Below are 22,365 nucleotides of genomic sequence, written 5' to 3'. Positions count from 1 at the left end.
GCTTTGTAAAAACCTCTCATAAGCTTCCTTTTTCTCTTTTATCACACCCTTTACTTCATTATTCCACCAATCACTCCTCTTTCCTCCTGCCCCCACCCTCCTATAACCACAAACTTCTGCCCCACATTCTAATACTGCATTTTTAAAACTATTCCAACCCTCTTCAACCCCCCCACTACTCATCTTTGCACTAGCCCACCTTTCTGCCAATAGTCGCTTATATCTCGCCCGAACTTCCTCCTCCCTTAGTTTATACACTTTCACCTCCTTCTTACTTGTTGTGGTGGCACATAATGGATCCAGGAATTGTGGTTGCAAAGTTTTGTCACCTAAGAAAGCTACAGTAGTAATAATTGGTTTACAAGAATAATGGGTTCATTCACACACACATGATAAAAAAAATACACAGTATCACTGTACATCATTTCATTCATAGTATGGTATTATTAATTTTGAGGAAAGCAGAGATAGCTCTTTTTTTAGAATTCTCCCAAATAAATTTGAAAAATATTTTTTAAACTTGGAATGATCTTGGAAATTCTGAGCAAAAAATGGTGGCTGTTAAGTTGTAGAATATCTACCTTATTTTAAATTTGCATAGCCTATATAAGAGAAATTAAATGGTTTATTTTAATTATCTGTGTAAGTTATTCTATGCCAACTAAGAAGGCTTGATTATTATTATTTTCAACATGTTGGCCATCTGCCACCAAGGCAGGGTGACCCCAGAAAAGAAACACTTTCATCATCATTCACACATAATCAGTCTTTGCAGAAGTGCCCAGATACAACAGTTTAGATGTTGCTCCAAACAGTCAATATCCCAGACCCCTCCTTTCAAGTGCAGGCATTGTACTTCCCACCTCCAGGACTCAAATCCAGCTGTCTCAGCAAGGCAGGGTGACCCGAAAAAAAGAAACACTAATAAAGTTTTTCTTCTATCTACATTTAGTAATTTATACAGAAGGGGTCTTGCTCTTGGCATTTTAGTTACCTCTTATGACACTTGTGGCTTAGGGAGAAGGGATTTTTCTCCATTACCCCATGGAGAATTATTATTAGTACTGCATTCATGGGGAGTGCTAATCCCATAGGGGTCATATAGTGCCTGGAGAGCTTATTAATAAGTAGCCTTATCTACACACCTGTAAAACTTAGCTTTTCTGCAAGTTTCAGTACTATTATCAGTAATGCTGAATCAAACCTTTCAGGTAAAACTTTGCTAGCTCGTGCAGTAGCCCATCACACAGACTGTACATTCATCCGTGTCTCAGGCTCAGAGCTGGTTCAAAAGTTTATTGGTGAAGGCTCAAGAATGGTTAGAGAATTGTTTGTGATGGCCCGTGAGCATGCCCCATCCATTATATTTATGGATGAAATAGACTCTATTGGATCTTCTCGTATTGAGTCGGGTAGTGGTGGAGATTCTGAAGTACAACGAACAATGTTGGAGCTTTTGAATCAGCTAGATGGCTTTGAGGCTACTAAAAACATTAAGGTATGAATGAACTTGTTTCTCCAAAACTTGCATATACTATTCCTAACTCGTATTTTTTATTTATTAGAATTTAAACATTATTTACTGTTTTGCCCATATTAGACAAGTATGAAACTTAAACATATTGGGTTTGTATATTAGCATATTAATTTCTAAAATCTGCATGTATCTTGTAAGTCCAATAGGGCTTCTTGGATGAATGCAGTAATTGTAAATGATAGTTAAATTTTAAATAAATAATAAGATAGTGATTGGCAAGATTAATAAATGGAGAATATTTTGGAATGCGGTGAGAAGTGTGATATTCAGTTGTAAAATGATGTTTGATTATTTATAGTGGATGGTTTTGTGAAGTGCAAGATGCACAGGAAGAACAAGTTAAAATATTTCTAAGCTGTTAGCTTTAGTGCTTTTATATGAGTATATTAATTTTCTGCTGCTGGTAATAAAAGTATATAGGCTACATAGGCAGTAAAATCTTAATATATATATATATTAAAATAGTATAGTAAAAAAAAGAGTTATATGTATAGTGCATTCTGGCATACCACCTATTTTTAGGTGAAAAGGAACAGTACTGAACATAAAATACTGGGTTGATATTCTTAAGGTAAAAATAAATGAAATTAGACAGATTATTATGGCTCAAGAACACATCTCTGATTATAACATGGGTGTCTGTTAGAAAATAGGATCTGAGTTCTGAACAATACAAGTACCAAATTTTTTCAGGAATGCATTAACATCATAATTGAGGATCCTTCTGTATGTTTACTCCTTACATCAGAATAGTCATTTACACACAAATTCTTAATACAGTGGAACCTCTGTTTGCGAGTTTAATCCGTTCCACGACCTTGCTCACAACTGGATTTGCTCGTTTTCAGAATCAATTTTCCTTATTTAAATTAACTGAAATGCAATTAATCCGTTCCAGTGGAATTCTGTACTTCAATAATTTCGCTAGTATCAACTCTACGGCTTATTTATCTATCTCACTTCATCTAATATGACATAATAAACAATATAAATAACATAGAAACCTGATATGTACTCTAAAATTAATAAAATATGTCATGTAGTGGTATGGGCGGTGTCGACGGTGGACGAGAGTTTGTCTGGACACCGGGGAAAATACTTCATGAATAATTTCGCTAATATCATCTATACGGCTTATTTATATATCACACTTCATCTAATATGACATAACAGACAATATAAATAACATAGAAACACGATATATACTCTAGAATGAATAAAATATGTCATTATGTAACAGGTGGAGGAGGCCACAACCGCTCCCTCTTTCTTGTGGTAAACACTGCCATCTAGTGACGGCCTTTTGAAGCCGTCTATTATTATAATTATTATATGTAGTACATTATTATTATATATGTATCATTATTATACATTTTTTTTTTTTTTTTTTTTTTTAACAAGTCGGCCGTCTCCCACCGAGGCAGGGTGACCCAAAAAAGAAAGAAAATCCCCAAAAAGAAAATACTTTCATCATCATTCAACACTTTCACCACACTCGCACATTATCACTGTTTTTGCAGAGGTGCTCAGAATACAACAGTCTAGAAGCATAAACATATAAAGATACACAACATATCCCTCCAAACTGCCAATATCCCAAACCCCTCCTTTAAAGTGCAGGCATTGTACTTCCCATTTCCAGGACTCAAGTCCGACTATATGAAAATAACCGGTTTCCCTGGATCCCTTCACTAAATATTACCCTGCTCACACTCCAACAGATCGTCAGGTCCCAAGTACCATTCGTCTCCATTCACTCCTATCTAACACGCTCACGCACGCTTGCTGGAAGTCCAAGCCCCTTACCCACAAAACCTCCTTTACCCCCTCTCTCCAACCCTTTCGAGGACGACCCCTACCCCGCCTGCCTTCCCCTATAGATTTATATGCTTTCCATGTCATTCTACTGTGATCCATTCTCTCTAAATGACCAAACCACCTCAACAACCCCTCTTCTGCCCTCTGACTAATACTTTTATTAACTCCACACCTTCTCCTAATTTCCACACTCCGAATTTTCTGCATAATATTTACACCACACATTGCCCTTAAACAGGACATCTCCGCTGCCTCCAACCGTCTCCTCGCTGCTGCATTTACCACCCAAGCTTCACACCCATATAAGAGTGTTGGTACTACTATACTTTCATACATTCCCTTCTTTGCCTCCATAGATAACGTTTTTTTGACTCCACATATACCTCAACGCACCACTCACCTTTTTTCCCTCATCAATTCTATGATTAACCTCATCCTTCATAAATCCATCCGCCGACACGTCAACTCCCAAGTATCTGAAAACATTCACTTCTTCCATACTCCTCCTCCCCAATTTGATATCCAATTTTTCTTTATCTAAATCATTTGACACCCTCATCACCTTACTCTTTTCTATGTTCACTTTCAACTTTCTACCTTTACACACATTCCCAAACTCATCCACTAACCTTTGCAATTTTTCTTTAGAATCTCCCATAAGCACAGTATCATCAGCAAAAAGTAACTGTGTCAATTCCCATTTTGAATTTGATTCCCCATAATTTAATCCCACCCCTCTCCCAAACACCCTAGCATTTACTTCCTTTACAACCCCATCTATAAATATATTAAACAACCATGGTGACATTACACATCCCTGTCTAAGACCTACTTTTACCGGGAAGTAGTCTCCCTCTCTTCTACACACCCTAACCTGAGCCTCACTATCCTCATAAAAACTCTTTACAGCATTTAATAACTTACCACCTATTCCATATACTTGCAACATCTGCCACATTGCTCCTCTATCCACTCTATCATATGCCTTTTCTAAATCCATAAATGCAATAAAAACTTCCCTATCTTTATCTAAATACTGTTCACATATATGCTTCAATGTAAACACCTGATCTACACATCCCCTACCCACTCTAAAACCTCCTTGCTCATCCGCAATCCTACATTCTGTCTTACCTCTAATTCTTTCAATTATAACCCTACCGTACACTTTTCCTGGTATACTCAGTAAGCTTATTCCTCTATAATTTTTACATATTATTATTATTATTATTGTATTATACTATTATTATTATTTTTTTTTTTTTTTTTTTTCAACAAGTCGGCCGTCTCCCACCGAGGCAGGGTGACCCAAAAAAGAAAGAAAATTATTATTATTATTATTATTATATGTATTGTTATTATTCATATTATTATTATACATATTATTATTATCGTTATTATTATTATATAAATTATTTGTAATTTTTATTCGCACAAAAAATATAAGATTTACTGTTATTCCTTAATGCAATAATTGTATAAATATGTCAACCCATTCACGACTGCATATTGGAATGGACAGTGACGTCATTTGTTTACACTGAAACAGCCAAGCAATGGACCATTTCTCTTAGGTTGAGCTCAATTTCAAGGCACTTTTCGTCATGAAAGCAATCAAAATCATTTCTATTTCTGTAATATATCTTCCATTCTATCAAATGAGACCAAAAAAACGAGAATACAACCATAAAAACCATACGAAAATACCACTAAGTGGTGGCTAATTGCTGAGAAGTGAGCTCCATTATTTATGCTTAGATTTCTTTCATTATTATTATTATTATTATTATTATTATTCTTTCAACACACCGGCCATATCCCACCGAGGCAAGGTGGCCCAAAAAGAAAAACGAAAGTTTCTCCTTTCACATTTAGTAATATATACAGGAGAAGAGGTTACTAGCCCCTTGCTCCCGGCATTTTAGTCGCCTCTTACAACACGCATGGCTTACGGAGGAAGAATTCTGTTCCACTTCCCCATGGAGGTAAGAGGAAATAAACAAGAACAAGAACTAGTAAGAAAAATGGAAGAAAACCCAGAGGGGTGTGTATATACATATATGCTTGTACATGTATGTGTAGTGTGACCTAAGTGTAAGTAGCAAGACGTACCTGAAACCTTGCATGTTTATGAGACAGAAAAATGGACACCAGCAATCCTACCATCATGTAAAACAATTACAGGTTTCCGTTTTACACTCACTTGGCAGGACGGTAGTACCTCCCTGGGAGGTTGCTGTCTTCCAACCTACTACCTAGGATTATTATTATTATTATTATTATCATTATTATTATATAAATAATTTGTAATTTTTATTCACACAAAAAATATAAGATTTACTGTGACGTCATTTGTTTACGCAAACAGCCAAGCAATGGACCATTTCTCCTAGGTTGAGCTCTATTTCAAGGTACTTTTCGTTGTGAAAGCAATCAAAATCATATCTATTTCTGTAATTTATCTTCCATTCTATCAAATGAGACCAAAAAAACGAGAATACAACCATAAAAACCATTCAAAATTACCACTAAGGGGTGGCTAATTGCTGAGAAGTGAACTCCATTATTTATGCTTAGATTTCTTTCATTTTCGGTGTACATTAAGAAGCATCTTTCCATCATACATTGCCCAAGTTTCAATAAGATAGTCCAACAAACAAATGAGATACAATTCCCGAGATCAAGAGCAAGAGCCCCTCACCAGCGTCAAGGAACCTGCCTTGAGGTCTGCTCGCTTGTGGAAATTTTGCTCGCGTATGGAAACAAAAAATTGACCCATCCACTGCTTGTTTTTGGAAAAACTCGCATGTGGACACGCTCGCAAGTAGAGGTTCCACTATATTTTAATAATGTTGATAGAATTGCCAACAGTGTTAGGTAAAAAGACACAGTGCAACTAATGTGACATTTTATTGTGGCAGTGTTTCACTCTCCAGGAGCTTTATCAAGCTGTGAATACGTCACAGTGAAGGAAAGATAATCTTAGCCTAGAGATCACAAAGATAGAGCAAAAACTTAAGCTGTTGCAGTAAACAGAAGAAGCACAAAAGGAACAAAAAGCCATCAAGGATATTGCAAAAAACCTCAAATATTTCTCTACATATGCAAAATTCAAGCTAAGGACTACTTGTAGAATTGGGCCAATAATAACAGGATGTTCATATATCTACAATGAATGGGAAATGAGTGAAATTCTAAAAAAAAAAAAAAAAAGAAAGTGCCATAGATATAACAAGGAAGGTAAACAGTTGGCAGAAGCCACCGAGAAATTGCAGGAAGATATAAGCACATTTTTCTAGTGGTTAATGGAGAATGTGACATTCAGTGGTCATAAGTTCCAGGTGCTTTGATATGGAAAGAATGAGGAGCTCAAAAGGGACACTGGATACAAAACTCAAGAGGATTATCAAATGGAATGAATAGAACATGTGAAAGACCTGGAGTAATTATGTCAGCTGACCTTTCCTTTCAAAGAACATGATGAGACAAATGACATAACAGCCAGAAATATGACAGGTCGATAAAGAGAACTTTCAAAACAAGGGAAATAGTGCCTTTGGTGGCACTCTTGGAATATTGTTCAGTATTGACAGCCCACATTCTTGGCAGGAGAGATTTCAGAACTGTAACAGATACGGAGATCATTGATGGCCCACATGGAGCCAATAAAGCATTTAAATTTCTCTGAATGCCCCAGAGTCCTAAACTTGTACTCACTGGAGCAGAGGATATATGTTAATATATACCTGGATAGGTTTATGAAGGATGAGGTTAACCATAGAATTGAAGAAGATAAAAAGGTGAGTGGTGCAGTGAGGTATATATGGAGACAAACGAGAGTATAGTGATACCAACACACTTATGTGGGTGTGAAGCATGGGTTGTAAATGTTGCAGCGAGGAGGCGACTGGAGGCAGTGGAGATGTCGTGTCTAAGGGCAATATGTGGTGTAAATGTTATGCAGAGAGTTTGTAGTGTGGAAATTAGGAGGTGTGGAGTTACTAAAAGTATTAAGAGGGCTGAAGAGGGGCTGTTGAGGTGCTTTGGTCACTTAGAATGGAACAAAGTAGAATGACTTAGAGAGCTTATAAATCTGTATGGGAAGGAAGGTGGAGTAGCGGTTGTCCCCAGAAAGGTTGGAGGAAGGGGGTAAAGGAGGTTTTGTGGGTGAGGGGCTTGGACTTTCAGCAAGCATGCATGAGTGTGTTTAGATAGGAGTGAATGGAGACGAATGGTTTTTGGGACCTGACAAGCTGTTAGAGTGTGAACAGGGTAATATTTTGTGAAGGGATTCAGGGAAACCTGTTAGCCGAACTTAAATCCTGGAAATGGGAAGTATGTACAATGCCTGCACTTTAAAGGAGGGGTTTGGGATATTGGCAGCGTGGAGGGATGTCTAGGCTGTCATATCTGAGCGCCTCTGCAAAGACAGTGATTGTGTATGAGTGATGGTGAAAGTGTTGAATGATGATGAAGTTTCTTCTTTCTTTTTGGGTCACCCTGCCTCATTGGGAGATGGCTGATGTATTAAAAAAAAAAAATACCTAGAAAGTACAGGTACCATCCGACTTACGACCAAGCTTGGTTCCAACCAACAGGTCGTAAGTCAAAATGGACGTAAGTCGAACCTTACTACTGAATATCAACATCACACTTTTGTAATGATTTTATTTTATTGTTTTATTTTGGTATTTCAAAATACCAAATCTGCACACTGCCACAACACCATACTGGAGTGAGAGATATGGGAGGAAGTGGAAAAATAAACCCAGTGAAAAACAGTGGCACTGTGGGCACAAGTAGAGAATGTTGTATCAACATCTTTGGCTCCACACTATTCAACACCTTACCAGATGATATTAGAAATGCTGAGAAGTCTTTGAGAGGAAACTGGACAGGTCTCTTCACCAGTTATCAAATCAACTAGGCTGTGATGGATATGTGGGCCACCATTAGAAGCAGCCTGGTCAACTAGACAAGCACCTGGTGAGCATGGCCTAAGGCCAGGCTCTGGGAGTCGAAAAACTCTTGAAACTTATCAATAGTAAAGATATATCAAAGGTATGCCTTTATACCCTTCTTCCCTAGTGGGAAGTATTTTTCTAGAGATGGTGCTATTATTCCAAAGTGCAGACCACCTACTTGTACAAATGTTAAAAACAAAATTAAGTTTACTTAGTGTTAACGGTTGCACTTTAATTTAATGCCCAAAATCTATCTTTAATGTACTGATCTGTCTTTGCATTTAGCTAAATCAAATGCCTCTGTATTGGATTTCACTAGTTAATGTTCAGTAAATCTTTAATAAAATATTTATCACAAACAGGTGATTATGGCAACAAATCGCATTGATATATTGGATCCAGCACTCTTACGCCCTGGACGTATTGATCGAAAGATTGAATTTCCTGCTCCTAATGAAGAAGCTAGGCTAGACATTCTCAAGGTTAGTGTGTTAAAGGTATCACAGTTCATTTTGTTAAGTCAGTCTGTTAAATACAGTCTTGTAAAGAGAATAAAATGCACAATACTGTAGCTGGAACAATTCACAAACAACTTTGTGAATTGGGCCATTATTGAATTAGGACTTGACTGGTTTAGGACAGATTAAAATGCCTTTTAGTTTTCAGCTCTAATTTGTAGGCTGGTAACAGGTACAATCTTGTTGTCTGCCATAACCGTAGATCTCGAGAAAGTGAAAAGAATGGTGAAGGTCAGGCATGCAAGAGAATGAAGGAGTTACATATTACAGTACTAGACTGCAAGAAAGAATTTTAGATTGTGTCAAAGAAGACTACTGTACTAGCATACATTGAGCAATACTGAAACTAAATGACAAATTAGGCAAGTTTCCTTACACTTGCACATGTTCACTAAGAAGTAAAATAGGTACCTGAGCATTAACCCTCTCAGGGTCCAGGCCCCCAATCTGAAACTTGTTCTCAGGGTAGAAAAAATAAAAAAAAAAAATTATTTTTTTCTATGAAATGATAGAGACTCTTCTCCAAAGGTAATGACACCAAAAGTATGAAATTTTATGAAAAACTTACGGAATTACACTTTCGCAAAAGTAGCAAGTCTCTGCAATGTTTATGCACCAGCAATTTTTCTCACTTTGCGTCCTATTTTAAGCCAATTCCATTGTTCCAATCAACCAAACTCTTAGCTAGTATGCCTTCATTCTATCGATTGAACACAAGCAACTGCAGATTTAACTATTTCAACTGCTCAGTAAATTGATGAGAATTCGGTAATTTCGCCATTTTCACACAAAATTCAAAAATTGCCAATTTAAAAATAGGATCCAAAATAAACAATGTAGACATTCCCAGCACTAAAACATTTCCTCTGTTCATTAGTTACATTCCTAGGCCTATATTACACTTGCTTTCTGTTTTTAATTTTTATTCACACAAAAAATAGAAGACTAAACACAAATGCAGTATAATGCGATCCTTTATTGACTACGTTTCACCCACACAGTGGGCTTTATCAAGTCACAAACATACTTACTTGGGTAAAGAGTACATGAGTATATATAGGGTGGAGAGTCAGGTGGAGAATGCTTGGTAAGTTGGATTTGAGAGGAACCTGCAAGGACCAGGTGAGAATGTTGGGTAGGTTGGATCTGAGAGGAACCTGCAAGGAACAGGGAGTGTGTATGTTATGTAGGATAATGAAGTTTCTTGGCAAGGGGTACAGTTATGTTGTAGAAGCCATTGTTCTTGTTGAAATTGTTAGATATACAGATAAGTGATGATTCCAGGATTCTGTGGTATTGTCTTCTTCCCTGGCGATGAGTCTTGTGTCTGTAGTTAAATGGTTGTGGAGCTAATCATAGGCTTTTTTCTTCATGCCCTCAGAATCGATAGCAGTGAGTTACTTGACGAAGAATGCTCTCTCATTGAACGAATATTTTCTAAACTTTTCTATCCTTGTCATTTTAACTCGCCCAGAAAAGATACTGCCGAGAGGAGATACAAAGTCCTCCCCACCAACTCCATTGCCAAACATGTTTCCAACATCTTTTCCAATACCTCATTCCAAGTACAGTGGACCCTCGACCAATGGCATTAATCCTTTCCAGAGAGCTAGCCATTAGTCAAATTTGCTGTTTGTCGAATTAATTTTCCCCATAAGAAATAATGGAAATAGAATTAATCCATTCCAGACACCCAGAAGTATTAAACAAAATAATTTTTTTACATGAAATATACATTTTCCTACACAAAAATGAATGGGATATGCAAAATAAACAATAATTAAATGTCACTTACCTTTATTGTGGAGTTGTTGATGAGTGCTGAGACGGTAGGAGGGCAGATGATGCAGGTGTTCTCTTGTTTGAAAGGGAATCCCCTTCCATAAAGACTTCAGGTACTAAGTCCTTTGGTGGGGTTACCTCCCTTCTTGGTTTTTTAATGCCACTAGGACTAGCTTGAGAGTCACTGGACCCCAGTCGCACCAAAAATCTGTCCAGAGAGCTCTGTTTCTCACTTGCCCTTAGGATTTCCCTAAAATGGGACACAAGAGTGTCATTGTACATGTTGCCAATATGGCTTGCAACAGCTGTGACAGGATAAAATTCATCGATAAATGCTTGCACCTTTGTAAACATTGTACACATTTCCCTAATCCTTGACGAAGTCATCTTCTTCCGTCTGTCTTCCTTCTGCTCTGAAGAACATTCCTGAGATGTGATCCGTTGCTGTTGCACCTGAGGCTCTTGCAGGTCCAAGATAGTACTGATGGTTGAATGGGATTTGTTGTATAGCCTTTCCAACTCGGACATACACACTCCACTTTCGTATTTTTCAACGATCTCTTTCTTCATTTCCATCATAAGTCTCGCCCTTTTTACCACAGGCTTGGCACTAGAAGCTTTTTTGGAGCCAATGGTGGCTTATTTAGCAGTTTCAAACACTAAAAACACTGGAATAATACAAAATATATCGCAGGTACATGTGGAATTGACCACAATGGCTTGTAAACAATGGCACACTTGAGTCTTGGAGTGGCTGGGCTCGCTGGGGCCAAACGCCATTAGATGAGTTTTTCACCGTTGGTAGAGCCACTTTTTATATGCCAAAGAGTGCCTACTTCCACATTGGACAAATGTGATACCACCTATGACTGCTGCACAACTCCTGCCTACGATATATAAGCTACTTCTCCGCAGATATGCTGTATTCTTTTCAAGATTGATGGACTGACCATATCGACTCAAGGCTGAGGGACTGATTACCTCAAACTCCTCCTGTTCTTCATCCTCCTCCTTTGTATGAACTGATGAAGCCACTGTGTGGCGAAACATTTTGTCATTAAAGATACCCAAGTGTTGCGTATGTGTCTATTTTATCAACTTGTCGGTTCTCTGAACCATTTATCTACAATCGTCACTTATCTATATTTAACAGTTTCAACCAGAACAATGACTTTTACAATGTAGCTGAACCACATGCCAAGAAACTTCATCATTATCCTACATAACATACGCATTGCCTGTCCCGTGCAGGTCAGTCTCAGATCCAACCTACCCAACATTCTCACTTGTCCCTTGAAGGTCTCTCTCAGATCCAGCCCACCCAGCATTCTCCACCTGACTCACTCTCCCATATATATATGTACTCATGTACTCTTTACCTAGGTAGAACTGTCTGTGACTTGATAAAGCCCACTGTATGGGAGAAGTGTTGTCAATAAAGGATTGCATTATACTGCATTTGTGTTTATTTTTCCACTGTGTTGGTAGTTTATACCTTTTATCTCCAAGAACTAGAAGATTTACTGTTATGCAGACTACTGCATTATTGTAATAATTGTGTAAATAATGTCAGTGCATTTGCGAATATGTATTAGACTGGTCATTTGGACACATATTAGACGAATGACATGATTAGTGCCCTTTGGAATATTGACAAAAATCAAATATTTCCACTAGTTTGAGCTCAGTTTCAAGTACTCCCAGTCCTGAAACCAGTCAGTACCATTTCTACTTCTGTAATATATCTTCCATTCTGTGAAATGAAACCAAGAAGCCAAGAATAAAACTATAAAAACCATCTGAAAATGCACTGCAAAGTTGCTATTTTAAGCCATATACACAGTTACAGTTTCGTTTTTTCCATCATGCACTGCATGGGACAAGTTTTTTATATGGTGCACACTCATTGCATAGACCTATTCTCTCATATCTAAGCCAAAATTTACCGCTCACAGCTTATCTGAGCTGAGCTCATCATGTAATTCTCTGGCACGGACCCTGAGCTCAAAACCATAGTATTACAGTACAGACACTTAAAGAGTTAAACAATCATTGAATGTTGGATCCTGTGGGGTAAAGGTTGGGGTTAGTGCTGTATACCTTAATAAGGCTAGGCTTGAGATGAGCTGAAGCACGGGACAAGCTACAAGAATGGTTGAACTAGTAGCTACTAAGCCAACCCCACTAGATAGGAATGTCCCTAATTTAATTCCTTTCTAAGTCCATACTCTTCTTCCTGGACTAAACAACATATTTTTGAAACATTCTCAGTAAGTTTTCAACCTCTTCAACCAAGTCACTGCCTGTTGCTTGATTTGTATGAGATGTTAGAGACTAGTCAATCTATGTGATTTACTTCTAAGTAGATGCCTATAATGAAAATGATGAAAGATGCTTTATTACAAATTAATTATGATACAGTAATTATATTATTTATACTAAACTTTTTACCTTAACATTTCAGATACACTCTCGTAAGATGAATTTGACGAGAGGAATAAACTTGCGCAAGATTGCTGAGATGATGCCAGGAGCATCAGGTGCTGAGGTGAAGGGGGTGTGCACAGAAGCGGGAATGTATGCTCTCCGAGAACGTCGTGTTCACGTCACCCAGGAAGATTTTGAGATGGCTGTTGCCAAGGTGATGCAGAAGGACAGTGAAAAGAATATGTCTATCAAGAAACTGTGGAAGTAAAGGAAAATCTCCACACTTGAATATGTTTAATAGGTCATTTGAAGCTAATTTTACAGAACTATACTGCACTAGTGAGTCAGTGATACTTGGGATGGTGCATCACAGCTGTTTATTATAAGCAGTTGTATTTTATGTACCAGTATCTCTAGAATGGTTCAGAAAGCGTATCAGACCTATTTATTGTATATTTCATTATAGCTGCGTAAGGTTAGTTTTGTGCTTTGTCTCAGAATTGTTTTACAGGTTCTGTATATCAAACCTCAAATTTTACAATTATTTTGTTACATAATTGGTTAATGATAACTTTAGGAAATAAATTTTTGATAAAACTATGGCTCTTTACTTAACATATCATTAATTTTTTAATATATGGTAATTAAGTATTTAACCCTTTAACTTGCACGGCATTGATCTATGCATCTCTGCTAGTGCTCTGAATATTTTGAAAAAAAAAATATTACAGTAGGACCCCCGTATCCATGGAGGATATGTTCCAAGGATCTGTTGTGGTTACCAAAACTGTGGATAGTAGCAAATCCTATATATAACTCCCATACATCTTTCAACAAACTGGCCATATTCCACCAAGGCAGGGTGGCCCAAAAAGAAAAATGAAAGTTTTGCCTAAAGTGTGCAGACATCAGAATTCAAGTGATCAACCAAGAAATGCTAAACCCATTGGGTCTTACAGTGCCTGGAGAATGGGAGACAATCTTATTTGATCTGAAGAAGGGGATCCGATCCTTCAAGGTTCCATGACACTGGTGAAGGGCTTTTGATCTAAGGAATTGGACCTGACCTCCCTCTCCTTGGATTGAACCTGACTGCCTCCCATACCCCAGGTGCTGTATGAGACGATGAGAAGAAAAACGAGGAATTCACCAAAAGTTCCTTTTGTAAAAATAACCTACAAACCTTGCAACAAAAAGAAAACTGATGAACTCGCCAAATGTCCTTTTTGAGATCACCTATAAATGTTTGCAACTATCTCAGTAAAAACCAAACAATTTTGAACGAACTGGTCTCATTTTAAAGACTGATGAACATTTTTGTATAGAAAATGCAATATCACCCGCTACGCATTTTTTGCTCACCAGCGAGTTTTTTTTTCTTCTCAGTGCCACGTGTCCCTCATGGGTTTAGCATTTTCCTCGATGAATATAATAATGGAAGGCGAGGGTAGTGCCAGTGCCTTGGATTGTGAGCTCTTTACCACCATCAAGGCACCCTCTTCGAAGGATCAATTTTATTTAACAAATTGAGATGCTGTAATGGTTTTCCTATGATCATTAAAGCATGGTTCATCCAGTCTTGGAATCTAGTTGACTCCCATCTTATCTGTCTGTAGTACAAAACTTACTGGTCTATGATGAATAAAATCAAATGTTTAAAGAATACACTGCATATATATAATTATGTTTAATGTTATTTGCTCCAAGTACAAAAAAGTCTAACTATAAAATTTTCGACCATTAAATTTCTCAAGTTATTACCAAATGATGAGAATATACACACAGTACAAACAAAAATAAAACTGGCTCAGTTTCTTCGCCTTCTAACTCTAGATATTCTCCAAGCATTGGGTTCTTCGTACTTGTTATATAGGGGCTCGAGTCTTTGGTTCTTTTTATATTTGCTAAGTTTGGTTGGGTCTCCCTGCTTAAAGAAGGATGGGGCAAACTCAACCAGCCACTTGGGATCTATGGTTGTCACTTCGCGCATATACTCCTTCGTTGTCTGCACCAGTTCATGGTACACTACCCTGAAAGAAACAATGAATATGTTAGAGAACAGCAGCACTTTTTTTTTTTTAATATTTTATTAACTAAAATGCAACACTTGCCTATTCTGGTGGTCTGTATGTTCCAACCAGGTTTGGCGCATTTTTGCAAATGTATAATAATATACGGGGTTCCCAACTAACAAATGAGGTTCATTCCTGGGATTCCAACTCATGTTTGTAACAAGGAATTGTTTCTGACAGAAAACAATAGTACTAAGGATCAACTCAGAATAAGGAGGATTCGATACCATGGTAAGCCAGTGCGTTAACCAGAATAACTAGTACAGTAGGGCCCCGCTTTATGGCGTTTCGACTTAAGGCATTCCGCTAATACGGTGATTTCAAATTACGACCCAAACTCACTATACAGCAACTCATCTTTCTAATATGGCACACCCCACCCAGTTATTTACATTCTCCATGAGCACATCTCTCTATTATGTCTGGAAACTTTCAAAAATTTCAAGTGTTTTAAAGTTCTGGATATTTAATATGTACTCTGATGATAATAATACTTATGTGTACCTGTACCTAAATATACTTACACACCGCTGGCATGCAGGTACACATTAAAATCACTAAGAGCATCCCTCTAGTCTTAACTCCATAGTAATACTAATACTGTAGTACAAAATAATAATCACTCTTGGGCACATTAAATATCTTATTTTACATTAATATAGACATTTTCATTAATCCATCTATGATATTTTCTTCAAAATTATATAAGAAACACGTTACATAGCATATAAACATGCTATGTTTATATGCCATGGAGGTGTGGTAGCCAGACGGATGGAAAACATTACGTTTTCTCTGGTTCAGCACCAGAGAAAATGTGTATGAATCTGCGTTTGGCCCAGTCACTCCCTTCACATTCCACTTTTGTTTATAATTATCAGCATGAATTATTATCGTTACTTCTCCCTTCATTCATGATGGCACGTAAAGGTAGTTGTTAGAAACGATTAAACTCAATGAACAATGTATGTCGATGGTAGTAATATGGCTCTGGGCCGCATTAAATATCCTATAGCTATGTACCGGTTACCTACACTGACTTCCTACAAATAAATACTACTCGCCTCTTATCCTACATTCAGCTAGACTACACATTTTAAGGTAAATAATGAGTACTGTATGTATATTTTATCTCTCTGGGCTGATTTAAATATTGTATATTAAGTTTGGGACGGGGAACCAGAGCTACCTACACCTGACTTCCTACGAATAAGTACTACTCACCTCTTGCCCAACATTAAGACTATAAATATTTTAAGGTAAGTAATGAATGTACTGTGTATGTATTTTACTTTTTATTGTATTTTTTAATGCCTAGTTCTATTACTAACTTAATATAAATTAGTGTAAATTTGTTATCTGGACTTTATATGCATTTATAAGTGAAAAAAATGGGATTCTGCTTTCTGGCAGTGATAGCCTGGAACCTAACCTGCCGTATAAGTGGGGCCCTACTATACAAAGGAAGTCTGTATATCACATGTGCTAGTACCTACAGATCAGAGTTCACAAAACAATATTTTTTAATTACTTCTAGTGGACCTCGTTTGTAGGCAAAGATGTCTAAGTTGGGAACCTCCTATACTTAATTGCAGAAGTAAGATACTTCTAGATTATACACACTTGCAGTAAATCACTGAGCTGAAGAGACTTTTAATATTATTAATTATTTATTATTATTTTATTAACACACTGGCCGATTCCCACCAAGGCAGAGTGGCCCGAAAAAGAAAAACTTTCACCATCATTCACTCCATCACTCCATCAGTTTTTAAACTGCAACATTAACACCCCTCCTTCAGAGTGCAGGCACTGTACTTCCCATCTCCAGGACTCAAGTCCGGCCTGCCGGTTTCCCTGAATCCCTTCATAAATGTTACTTTGCTCACACTCCAACAGCACGTCAAGTATTAAAAACCATTTGTCTCCATTCACTCCTACCAAACATGCTCACGCATGCCCGCTGGAAGTCCAAGCCCCTCGCACACAAAACCTCCTTTACCCCCTCCCTCCAACCTTTCCTAGGCCGACCCCTACCACGCCTTCCTTCCACTACAGACTGATACACTCTTGAAGTCATTCTGTTTCGCTCCATTCTCTCTACATGTCCGAACCACCTCAACAACCCTTCCTCAGCCCTCTGGACAACAATTTTGGCAATCCCGTACCTCCTCCTAGCTTCCAAACTACGAATTCTCTGCATTATATTCACACCACACAGTTAGTTTTTTTTTTTTTTTTTTTAGTTTAATATGTTTATTATGCACCCCATACCCATCCTGTGGGCGGTAGTCAAAAGATTACAGAGGTACATAATTGGTCCAGGGACTGGGCCTCAAAGTTTTGATAGCTGAGCAAGTTACAGAGGTAATGAATTCACAATTTACAAAGGTAATGAACTCACAATTTACAAAGGTAATGAACTCCAGGTAGGTCTAGTCACAATCATGACAAGTTACAAAGGTATTTACAGATTACAGAGGTACACAATGGGTCCAGGGACCGGGCTCCAAAGTTTTGATGGCTGAACTAGGTACAAGGTAATGAACTCACAAGTTACAAAGGTAATGAACTCACAAGTTACAAAGGTAATGAATACTGTAAGAATGGTTACTTACGTTTATACATGGCTGCAATCATGAACAAATTTTAGAGTAATGAGCAATTCACACTTCCACACCCGGTCACAACTGTAGTGAGTTATTGGTGCAAATGTTGATTGCTGAGTCTCTCTCACACACACACACATACAAATTCATACACACACACACATAAACACACACACACACACACACACACACACACACACACACACACACACACACACACACACACACACACACACACACACACACACTCATACACACACATGCACACACACTCATACACACACACACACACACACTCATACACATACACACACTCATACACACACACACTCATACTCACACACACACACACACACACACACACACACACACACACACACACACACACACACACACACACACACACACACTCACACACTCACACACATACACACAAACACACACACACACACACACACACACACACACACACACACACACACACATTGCCCTCAGACATGACATCTCCACTGCCTCCAGCCTTCTCCTCGCTGCAACATTCATCACCCATGCTTCACACCCATATAAGAGAGTTGGTAAAACTATACTCTCATACATTCTCCTCTTTGCCTCCAAGGACAAAGTTTTTTGTCTCCACAGACTCCTAAGTGCACTGCTCACCCTTTTCCCCTCATCAATTCTATGATTCACCTCATCTTTCACAGACCCATGCGCTGACATGTCCACTCCCAAATATCTGAATACATTCACCTCCTCCATACTCCCTCCAATCTGATATCTAATCTTTCATCACCTAATCTTTTTGTTATCCTCATAACCTTACTCTTTCCTGTATTCACTTTTAATTTTCTTCTTTTGCATACCCTACCAAATTCATCTACCAACCTCTGCAACTTCTCTTCAGAATCTCCATAGAGCACAGTGTCATCAGCAAAGAGCAACTGTGACAACTCCCACTTTATGTGTGAATCTTTATCTTTTAACTTCATGCCTCTTGCCAAGACCCTCGCATTTACTTCTCTTACAACCCCATCTATAAATATATTAAACAACCACGGTGACATCATACATCCTTGTCTAAGGCCTACTTTTACTGGGAAATAATCTCCCTCTTTCCTACATACTCTAACTTGAGCCTCACTATCCTCGTAAAAACTCTTCACTGCTTTCAGTAACCTACCTCCTACACCATACACCTGCAATATCTGCCACATTGCCCCCCTATCCACCCTGTCATATGCCTTTTCCAAATCCATATATGCCACAAAAACCTCTTAGCCTTATCTAAATACTGTTCACTTATATGTTTCACTGTTCCACACACCCCCTACCTTTCCTAAAACCTCCTTGTTCATCTGCTATCCTATTCTCCGTCTTACTCTTAATTCTTTCAATAATAACTCTACCATACACTTTACCAGGTATACTCAACAGACTTATCCCCCTATAATTTTTGCACTCTCTTTTGTCCCCTTTGCCTTTATACAAAGGAACTATGCATGCTCTCTGCCAATCCCTAGGTACCTTACCCTCTTCCATACATTTATTAAATAATAGCACCAACCACTCCAAAACTATATCCCCACCTGCTTTTAACATTTCTATCTTTATCCCATCATCCCAGCTGCCTTACCCCCTTTTGTTTTACCTACTGCCTCACGAACTTTCCCCACACTCACAACTGGCTCTTCCTCACTCCTACAAGATGTTATTCCTCCTTGCCCTATACACGAAATCACAGCTCCCCTAACTTCATCAACATTTAACAATTCCTCAAAATATTCCCTCCATCTTCCCAATACCTCTAACTCTCCATTTAATAACTCTCCTCTGCTATTTTTAACTGACAAATCCATTTGTTCTCTAGGCTTCCTTAACATACGAATTAAAAATTGCAAATTTCCAACTCATCCAAATGCAGGAACTATAAGACACAAGATTATGCGTTAAATTCTTTCATGTTTCTTTCATGACCAGAATACAAGTAACAATATGTAATTTGCCAGGGTTACTGTAAATTTTAATGATTAATGCTATTTGGGCTAATGTAATCCAAGCTCTGGGACTCTTACAACCCTTCAGCCCAACAGCAGCTCTAGGTTTCACAATTCTTCAGCTCAACAATAACACCACTATAATATTCAGTTTTCAATATTTTATAATTTTTGCTTTTACACTTTCTGGTTAGTGTTTATAAGATGGGGAAGAATGGTGTGTACAACTATGAGAATATTATTTTCTGTTTAAAAAGATTGTTTTATGTGCAAGTAAACCTTGCATGAATACATTAGTTTTACCTACCATTCTGGTTGTCTATTAAAGAGGGCTGATGAAGGATGAATATACACCACTTGGGAGTCCACTAGTGTTCTGTACCCTTCTTGAGGATCTTTCTTAGCTGCATTACGAAAGAACCCAGAGCAAATTGCCTTCTGGGCTCTTGCTACATTCTTACCGCATGATACTACATCTAATTTGTGTCTGTCAAAAAAAAAAAAAAAAATTAAAAATCACTGTAGAAAAGTTTTTAGTGAGATCAAATAAAAGTGACTAGATTTAAAGTTCCACTTGCACAAAGAGACTACTAAATTTTGCATCTTAGATATAAATATTCTGATATTTTACTCCACTAATACATGTAATTCCAGATCTTGAGTGATAGTACCTTAATGCCGGTGAAGGGCTCTTGACTCAAAGAATTGGAGCTACCCCTCCGTGGATCAAACCTGATTACCTGCCATTCCTCAGATACTGTACAGTGGAACCTCTACTTGCGAATTTAATCCGTTCCATGACCTTGCTCGCAACTGGATTTGCTCGTTTGCAGAGTCAATTTTCCTCATTTAAATTAATTGAAATGCAATTAATCCGTTCCAGTGATATTCTGTACTTCAATAATTTCTCTAATATCAACTCTACGGCTTATTTACCTATCTCACTTCATCTAATATGACATAATAAACAATATAAATAACATAGAAACCTGATATATACTCTAAAATGAATAAAATATGTCATTCATGTGGTGGTATGGGCGGTGTCGGCGGTGGACGAGAGTTTGTCTGGACACTGGGCAAAATTCTTTGTGAATAATTTCGCTAATATCATCTATACTGCTTATTTATCTATCACAGTTCATCTAGTATGACATAAACAATATGAATAACATAGAAACATGATATATACTCTAGAATGAATAAAATATGTCATTCATGTAGTGGTATGGGCGGTGTCGGCGGTGGACGAGAGTTTGTCTGGACACCGGGCAAAATTCTTCATGAATAATTTCACTAATATCATCTATACGGCTTATTTATATATCACAGTTCATCTAATATGACATAACAGACAATATAACATAGAAACATGATATATACTCTAGAATGAATAAAATATGTCATTATGTAACAAATGGAGGCAGCCACAACCGCTCCCTCTTTGTGGTAAACACTGCGAGAATACAACCATAAAAGCCATACGAAAATACCACTAAGGGGTGGCTAATTGCTGAGAAGTGAGCTCCATTATTTATGCTTAGATTTCTTTCATTATTATTATTATTATTATTTTTTTTTTTTTTTTTTTTTTTTTTTTCAACAAGTCGGCCGTCTCCCACCGAGGCAGGGTGACCCAAAAAAGAAAGAAAATCCCCAAAAAGAAAATACTTTCATCATCATTCAACACTTTCACCACACTCGCACATTATCACTGTTTTTGCAGAGGTGCTCAGAATACAACAGTCTAGAAGCATACACATATAAAGATACACAACATATCCCTCCAAACTGCCAATATCCCAAACCCCTCCTTTAAAGTGCAGGCATTGTACTTCCCATTTCCAGGACTCAAGTCCGACTATATGAAAATAACCGGTTTCCCTGAATCCCTTCACTAAATATTACCCTGCTCACACTCCAACAGATCGTCAGGTCCCAAGTACCATTCGTCTCCATTCACTCCTATCTAACACGCTCACGCACGCTTGCTGGAAATCCAAGCCCCTTACCCACAAAACCTCCTTTACCCCCTCTCTCCAACCCTTTCGAGGACGACCCCTACCCCGCCTTCCTTCCCCTATAGATTTATATGCTTTCCATGTCATTCTACTGTGATCCATTCTCTCTAAATGACCAAACCACCTCAACAACCCCTCTTCTGCCCTCTGACTAATACTTTTATTAACTCCACACCTTCTCCTAATTTCCACACTCCGAATTTTTTGCATAATATTTACACCACACATTGCCCTTAGACAGGACATCTCCGCTGCCTCCAACCGTCTCCTTGCTGCTGCATTTACCACCCAAGCTTCACACCCATATAAGAGTGTTGGTACTACTATACTTTCATACATTCCCTTCTTTGCCTCCATAGATAACGTTTTTTGACTCCACATATACCTCAACGCACCACTCACCTTTTTTCCCTCATCAATTCTATGATTAACCTCATCCTTCATAAATCCATCCGCCGACACGTCAACTCCCAAGTATCTGAAAACATTCACTTCTTCCATACTCCTCCTCCCCAATTTGATATCCAATTTTTCTTTATCTAAATCATTTGACACCCTCATCACCTTACTCTTTTCTATGTTCACTTTCAACTTTCTACCTTTACACACATTCCCAAACTCAT

The 22,365-nt window shown here is 37.9% G+C and overlaps 2 protein-coding genes across 6 annotated transcripts in view; one reads left to right on the top strand and one right to left on the bottom strand.

Moving 5' to 3' along the window:
- Positions 1-1,191: 1,191 nt before the first annotated feature.
- Positions 1,192-13,644, top strand: LOC128695840 (26S proteasome regulatory subunit 8). Its single transcript, XM_070092868.1, has 3 exons — positions 1,192-1,498; positions 8,682-8,801; positions 13,084-13,644. Exons 1-3 carry the CDS (start codon positions 1,316-1,318, stop codon positions 13,312-13,314), a joined length of 534 nt encoding a protein of 177 aa, XP_069948969.1. The 5' UTR covers positions 1,192-1,315; the 3' UTR covers positions 13,315-13,644.
- Positions 13,645-14,720: 1,076 nt separating this feature from the next.
- pea (ATP-dependent RNA helicase pea) overlaps positions 14,721-22,365 on the bottom strand; it is a 48,986-nt gene continuing 41,341 nt past the window's right edge. For 4 of the 5 annotated variants that reach the window (XM_070092862.1, XM_070092866.1, XM_070092865.1 and 1 more), the window contains 2 exons: positions 20,029-20,208; positions 14,721-15,076 (listed from right to left, as the gene is read on the bottom strand). In XM_070092862.1, the coding sequence (XP_069948963.1) occupies positions 14,854-15,076; positions 20,029-20,208 (403 nt within the window). In that variant the 3' untranslated portion in view covers positions 14,721-14,853. The remainder of the gene's footprint in view (positions 15,077-20,028; positions 20,209-22,365) is intronic. The other variant, XM_070092867.1, reaches the window with a different exon arrangement.

The sequence above is a fragment of the Cherax quadricarinatus genome, chromosome 41 (genome assembly GCF_038502225.1).
Source record: "Cherax quadricarinatus isolate ZL_2023a chromosome 41, ASM3850222v1, whole genome shotgun sequence".
In the NCBI taxonomy this organism is placed as follows: Eukaryota; Metazoa; Arthropoda; class Malacostraca; order Decapoda; family Parastacidae; genus Cherax; species Cherax quadricarinatus.
This window is presented reverse-complemented; position numbering and strand designations above follow the sequence as displayed.